The sequence below is a fragment of the Octodon degus genome, unplaced genomic scaffold (genome assembly GCF_000260255.1).
Source record: "Octodon degus isolate 3935 unplaced genomic scaffold, OctDeg1.0 scaffold00118, whole genome shotgun sequence".
Lineage (NCBI taxonomy): Eukaryota > Metazoa > Chordata > Mammalia > Rodentia > Octodontidae > Octodon > Octodon degus.
The window spans coordinates 4,272,884-4,280,273 of NW_004524694.1; the positions used below are offsets into that span (position 1 = coordinate 4,272,884).

At 37.5% G+C, this 7,390-nt stretch overlaps 1 protein-coding gene across 2 annotated transcripts in view; it reads left to right on the forward strand.

Moving 5' to 3' along the window:
* Nucleotides 1-7,154, forward strand: part of Ebag9 (estrogen receptor binding site associated, antigen, 9) — a 23,368-nt gene extending 16,214 nt beyond the window's left edge. For both annotated transcript variants that reach the window (XM_004640077.2, XM_023699954.1), the window contains exons 5-7: nt 113-220; nt 3,619-3,710; nt 6,632-7,154. In XM_004640077.2, the coding sequence (XP_004640134.1) occupies nt 113-220; nt 3,619-3,710; nt 6,632-6,752 (321 nt within the window). In that variant the 3' untranslated portion in view covers nt 6,753-7,154. The remainder of the gene's footprint in view (nt 1-112; nt 221-3,618; nt 3,711-6,631) is intronic.
* Nucleotides 7,155-7,390: the final 236 nt, after the last annotated feature.

Genomic DNA, 7,390 nt, shown 5'->3' on the forward strand with positions numbered 1-7,390 from the left:
AAAAAAAAAAAAAAAAAAAAAAAAAAAAAAAAAAAATGCAGTAGTCACTTGTTTCTTTTTATATAGCTCAGTACAAAATATCCCTTTAATCCTATTTGAATTAATCTTTCAGATCGTTGTTAAGAAAAGAGAGCCATTAAATTTTGGCATTCCAGATGGTAGCACAGGTTTCTCCAGTAGATTAGCAGCTACGCAGGATATGCCTTTTATTCATCAATCTGTAAGTATATTAATGGGGTATCAGTAATAAAGGTTTGGGGTTTTCTGTCTTAAAAGAAAAGGACAAGACTCTGAATGAATTGAACATTATAGTTCTGTCACTTTGAAACATATTTAGCAGCTTGTAGGAAGTCAACTGGAAATTGCACCAATCCTGACATTTTATGATATTATAAAGATCAGGAACCCATTGTACACAAGAAAGAGAGATAAAATGTGCTATTTAAAAAGTTAGAATTGGGACCGGGGAGATGGCTCAGTAGAATAAGTGCTTACCTGGCAAGCTCAAGGGCCTGAGTTCAATCTCTGGTTCCACTCCCCCCCCCCAAAAAAAAAAAAAAGTAAGAACTGGGAAAGATCACTCCTGAGGTGACTAACCTTAATATTAGTAGCAAGTTAGAGTGTGTTGTGGCTTTGTTTGTTTGGCAGTACTAGACACTAGGCACTGGGCCTGCTCTCTGAGCTGCATTGCCAGCCTAGCAGCATGCTGTTCTCAGAGTATTTTTACATTTAAAGTGTGATTTTATTTGAAGTGCATTTGACTTAAAATGAAATTCTTTAAAGCTGAAAAATACTGAACAAAGTAGCCTGAAGTTCTCAAACTTCGGAACACAGAGAAATCAGCTTTGGAGTTTTTAAAACAAACGCCACTGGATGTGTTGGCACACGCATGGAATCCCAGCACTGAGAGGCTGAGGAAAGAGAGTTATTTCCTGAATAACTTAGCAACTTAGGGAACTCCTGTCTCAAAATAAAAAATAGAACAAAAATAAGGTGCTGGGAAGGTAGCTCAGTACTGTATAAGGCTCTGACTTTAGTTGCCTGTACCAGGAAACAAAACAAAACAAATATCTGTCCCTCACACCTAGACTGTTGGACCAACACTTAAGTGGACTTAGATTTTTATTATTGATCTACTCTGTAACTACCTGACTTTACTGACTTTCAACATAATAAACGTTCTCTCATATAGTTTGTGTATATCTGGAGTCCAGGGCCACTAAACTGGATGGCTCTGGCTCAGGGTGTCCAAGGCGGTACCATGGCTCACAGTGGAGGGATCTTTGGATGCTGACTTGCTCATGTGGCTGGCAAATTCTTGGTGGGCACAGACCCTTAGTGCCTTGCCAGGGGCCTCTGCATGGCACTGTTAGTTCTCATGATGGTGTAACTGCAGGTTTCCCACAACAAGGGCCCCAAGAGAGCAAGTTAGGTCATGAGGTAGGCCAGCAGCACAGCGCGTTCTTAGGACATAGCCTGACGAGGGTGCATTGTCGGTCATCTGACTTTGGTTTTTAGATGCCAGTCGCTAAATCCAGGCCTAAATGCAGTTAGGTGACACCTTTTAAGGGAAGGAAAATTGAGTTTGAGGGTATATTTTAAATCACCACATTTATCCATCCTATGAATCTTATTTATGTTTTTTAAACTTCTGAGGCCCTTGTACCCAGGAGATCCGTGTTCATGCTAGATTTGAATTTATTGCTCAACAGCCGTTCCTGTGATAGGTGCTAGTAATACAGACGTGAATAAACAGACAGATTCTTACCTCAGAAGAATACAGTCTGCTGTGGGAGGCATAATAGTGGATAAGTGGTCATACACCTAATCACAGACTTCAATGACTCTTAAGTAGTTACATGATAATTGTGACAGATAGTAACATTATAGAGATTTCGTGGAGTAATGTAATCTCATACTAATTTTTTCTTTTGTATATTTCTTGATTTTAAACTTTATTCATATATATTTGATCCATAATAGTAAACTAGTTCAGTCCTGCCCACAGAATTAGCAATGCTTAAATCTAAACTGAAATTATGTTACTGTAATATTGCTTATTGTAAAGTTGTCAACATAGAGCCACTTAGAGGATTGGGAAAGGAAACAGAGCAGAGGGCTTCAGTGTTATTTTTACCTATTTTCCACCCAAGCAGAAAATGTTGAGAGAGGCTTTGATTGCATTAGAGTGGGTGATCATCAACTTGACTGTTCAGTATACCAAAAATACCTTAATATTCTATAATTAAATTACTTTTTAAGCCAAACGTTATTTTTCTTCTGAAATTCCTTATGTATATTGTGGGAACTCCTTTTACACTGGTGATGTTATTTTTTGTGTCACCTTTTATGTTTTTTAGTTTGTTCTTGGGTTTATAATTTGTTTTGGATATTCTTTTTTTTTTTTTTTTGTGGAACCAGGGATTGAACTCAGGCCCTTGCGCTTGCCAGGCAAGCGCTCACTCTGTTGCGCCATATCAAACTTTTCTTTACATAACAGCAAGAAACATCTGAGTAGAAGGATAAATAACTATTATAAATGGAAAATTTACAAATGAGAAATAGGTAACCTGGTAACATGAAGAAAACTTTGACCTTGTTCTTTAAGCTACTCAAAGTAAGTGTTAATAAATTATCAGCGGTAGAACAGTAAGTGTAATATCAGTATTGACAAAGGTACAAACGAATAAGACTTGTACCAACTTGTCATGAATCTTAATTGCTACAGCATGTCAAGTCACTTATACTTTCAGTTGCTTTAATAATGCCTCTTTGAATTACCTGCTTTTAGAAATATATAGAAAAGAAGGTAATCAGAAGTAATTTTTAATAGAGAGTGGTATTTTGCATATGATCAAGGGAATAAAGTCCAAAACATGCAGGGCTAAGTACACACATACGGGTACAAGTCATTGTGCACGTGTTACTACTTTCACACCTAACTGAATATTGTAGGAAGATCATTTTTACTGACTCTTGGGAGAAAAAAATGATCATTTAGAGGTTTGGCTTGGGAAATAGGAAAGGTATTGACCAACCTGATGATCAGGTATCTAGGACATGGAACAGGAAGCATGAAGTAGAAATAATATTCCAAAAGAGGTAAGCCTTCCTGACTTGTCATTGTCACCTGGTGTGCAGATTGGAAGTACCACTGAAAAAATACAGATTCTATAAACTTAAATGAAGATGAGTGTGCTAGCTTGGACACTTCTCAGTCCGCATTATAGTCAAGCATTTCTAATTAGGTCTAGGACCAGTTGGTCTCTTCTCTCCTTTTCTCTGTCCCTTCTTTTAAAAAGAGAACTGGGAAGAAAATCTATTGTCTATTCCAAACTAAGCAAAAGTAGAAAACTGAGTATAAAAGAATACCCCATACAATGCAAGAGGAAAGGAGGGCCTCCCCAGGGCTCTTTGCATGGAGAGTCCTTAGGAAACCTGCAGTTCAAGGCAAACCAGGAGCCAAACCATTTTTGCCTGTATAGAATTTAGCGTGGAAGTTAGGAAAGCACAGGAGAGTGATCGGTTCTCAGTTGCATTTTTTTAAAGACACTCTTGACTGCTTTGTGAAGAAAGGAAGTTTCTGCTGTCTTACTTTCGCTTTATTTTTCATTGTAGTCTGAATTAGGTGACTTGGATACCTGGCAAGAAAATACCAATGCATGGGAAGAGGAGGAAGATGCAGCCTGGCAGGCAGAAGAAGTTCTGAGGTATTGTGTGACGTTGACATTATAACCTGAGTAGAACACCGAGAATCGTTTCCTGTAGCGTTTAAGGTCAGGGCAGGCAGTTCTGCCAAGTGTTATTTCTTTGTCAGGTGAAAGATCACTTATCTGTAGATAATATGGACTTGTTCTGTTTCTCAGACTGCATTTGCTATTTTATATGACTAAGAATAAAAAAATTATAGGGAATAAAGAATAACCTTGTTAATGGCATGTAAAATCTTTTACATAAATGCTATACTGCAGTCATGATATGTCCTCCTATGAAAGGGAGCTACCGCCACACTGTGTGTTCTTCGAGGGCAGAAGTTATAACTTTGTTTTCATTTTCTCATGGGTTAGAATAGATCCAGCACTATTTGAGTGCAAATTATCGTAGCACCTACATCTGTAAAACACCTTAATGGATGTGCAGGAGAGCCACGCAAGTCAGTCTCGAGCAACGGTAAGATCAGCGTCACTCAGCAGGCTTTAGGGTTTGTTCTTGTTGGTAGTTATTTTTGCTTCTGTGAGCAATAAACAGTTCTTGCTACTTGTATATTAAGTCGGCATAAAGAAAAAATTTATCATGAAGATCTTATGACATTGATAAAAACTTATATATAAATGTCTAAATTATGTATTTTTAAAAAGAGTAAAATGCAGTGACATGATTTTTTTTATATTTTAAAAGTAAGGTAATTTTAACTATTTTATCTGTCTTTCGTTTTTGTATTTTGCTCTCTGGGCTTTGTTGGTAAATTACAGTTGTTTTTAACAGCCAGCAGAGGGTGCAGTTAAGTAGCTGGAAGTTATGGGTGATTTTTTATTTTTCATTTTATCTAGTTTTAGCATGTGTTTTTGTTTTGTTTTGAAAGTAAAGTGTAAAGTTGTGAGATTTTTTAATACTTATTTCTTGTTAAAAAATTGCGAACTACAACATTTTATTCAAGGAGCATCAAAAAAGGACACATACTCTTTTAAAAAAATCACAGAGGGCTGGCCAGATAGCTCAGGCGTAGGGACCAGGGTTCAATCCCTGGTGTGCTGTGCTGGCCCCGCCCCCGGCCATGTTGAGAAGGCCGCTGAGACTGGGTGTGGTGGCGCACACGTGCGATCCCAGCGCTTGGGAGGCTGAAAACAGGAGGCCCACTATGAATCCGATCTGTGTAGTGAGACCCTGTAGACCCTGTGCTAAATACATAAAATACATAAATAAATACAAATTTTTTAAAAATCACAGATACATAAGTCAGTGTTTTAGAAAATTTGGGGCATTCTAGTGATTACTAATGTTTTTAGCCTCAGAGATAAAGGAAAGAGATGTTCATTTTGAGTCACTACTCTTAATGACAGTGCTGGAAAGTTTACTGTGAGCTCTCAAACATCTTAATGTTGAGTGTATGATGAAAACCTCTGTTCTGTCTCACTCTTGTGGTCCCTAACAAAACAGAAGTGAAAGATACATTTGCATTAAAATGGCTTGGGAGAGTGAGATTGGTAATAACCCACAGACATGCTGCATGCTGAACAATGCAGACAGGGATACGGAAGTATGTTATTAGTATGCCCAGAATAACACTAAGCATTGTTAAGTATGTCCACGTTCATATTATCCGTCTTCTTCAAGCACCACTGTAAAATGCTCCAATACTATTATTATTTTTAAAGGTAGAAGATTCTAATACATTAGCAAATGAAGGCATGAACCTGCACAAATACGTATATAAACATTGTCTTCAGGGAAACCTAAATTTCTTCTTGTGCCAGGAATATTTGTTGCTGAGCTAATAACCAGATAAAAACTTGATTACCTTGTTTATAACCTAGTTTTGTTTTTAAATCTCCTTTTATGCTATTAGAATTCTAGGTGTTTTAGTGTGAATGATCAATTTTTCATGTAGATAGGCAGAGCTAGTTGAAAACTAGATTTTTTTTTGTTCTTTATAAACTTAAAGAATTGATGGCAAATGTCGAAATGGTGCCAAAAATAAGTTTTGTGGTTTTCTTGAATTTTGGTTATTGGTAACTACTTATTGATATTGTGATTGAGAGCCCTTGATCTTCATGTTCAGTTTTAATTTGTACAAATGCTACCCTCTATAGTAACATTTTACTGCATAGAACCTAATGCTGCCTGTCATATTTCCAGTTGTAACCTACTACTTCCTCCACTGTGCATATTTTTTGAATTATTTTCTCATACTTTGACCTTTCAGATTTAGGGCCAGTGTGTGTTGAGCCTCTCCTCTCTTCTGTTTCATCATTCTAGCCATACCCCAGCTCATTGTCACTAAGAACAGAGAGGTTTTGTGATTCAGGACTGGTGGAATTGTGGCAGGGGTTAAGAGTGTGTATATAACGTGGAATTAGTACTCTGGTGTTTAGTAGGTCTGGTCAGATGTTAATCCTAAATAGATTTCTAGCTTGTAGGTGGAAGCTGTGTGTGAGTGTCTTATACACAACTATGTTCTTACCATCCTTTAGCTGATTGTTTGAACTATTATAATAGGCAATTTTACCCTCAGTGTCAAGCCTTTAAGAATGGTACCCTCCCCACCCCCAGAGAAAAAGCTGTGGTGCCCAGTAATGGTGTTTAAGAGGATGTAATCTGAAGAAAAAGGCACACTGATGTGGCTTCTTATCCCATGTACTTAATCCTATGATTTTAGGCAGATCACATAGCCTTGGTGTGTCATTGTGTGCGTTTGAGAAGTAGAGATAATACCGCCTCTGTTTGGTAGGTTCAGTTCTGAGGATTATCAGGAATACTGTTTTTGAAAGTCTTTGAAAAACCAGTGAGAAGCTTTAAGACTTAGATATTCACTTCATGATAAGAAAAAGGCATGATTCTTTTTTCCTGGAACTCTTCCACCATTTTACCTGTGTGGTATTTTCTGAAAGATAACAAGCGTGTTTCTGTGCAGGCAACAGAAGTTAGCAGACAGAGAAAAGAGAGCAGCGGAGCAACAAAGGAAGAAAATGGAAAAGGAAGCACAGAGGCTGATGAAGAAGGAGCAGAACAAAATCGGTGTAAAGCTTTCATAAGCAGCCTGCCCCGAGTGTCACAGTGCCAGTAGGAGAAATCAGCTCTGCAGTCCGCACGACGCTTGTATGGACTGAAGTGTGTTTTCAGGATGCAAACACACTGCTTGATTTTAACGCCTTCATCAAGCCATCCGGGACACGCGGATTCTCCCTCCTTACCTTGGGCTCTCAGTGACTGAGCTCAAAGGGACAGCGAAGACTTGGGAGGTGTTATTTTCCTTAACGTACTCCAAATATAAGACGATTGTTTGCTGTCCAGAAATGATTACAAATGGGATATACTGGTACCTCTGAAGCTAGTGTTTCTAGCTAAATGTGTATAATTTCATGGTGGAAAAAAGAACCCTGCTATCATGCTTTCCTTCAGTGTTCATAATTATAAAATAAATAATTTTAATACCCTTCTGTTTTCATGTGACCTGACCTAAATTAGACAAATTGTAGGGAGGGCTTTCATTTCCTCATTTTGGTGTCAGCATTTTTCTCTAATCTGAACTAGGCTTGTTTGTTTGATATGTTATAGAATTTGATTTTGGTTTTCAAGAAAATGGCATTAAATGCAATAAAATTATTTATCATAAATATTTTTACATCATTTTCTTTTGGATGATGTTGCACTGATATACATATTTGTAATT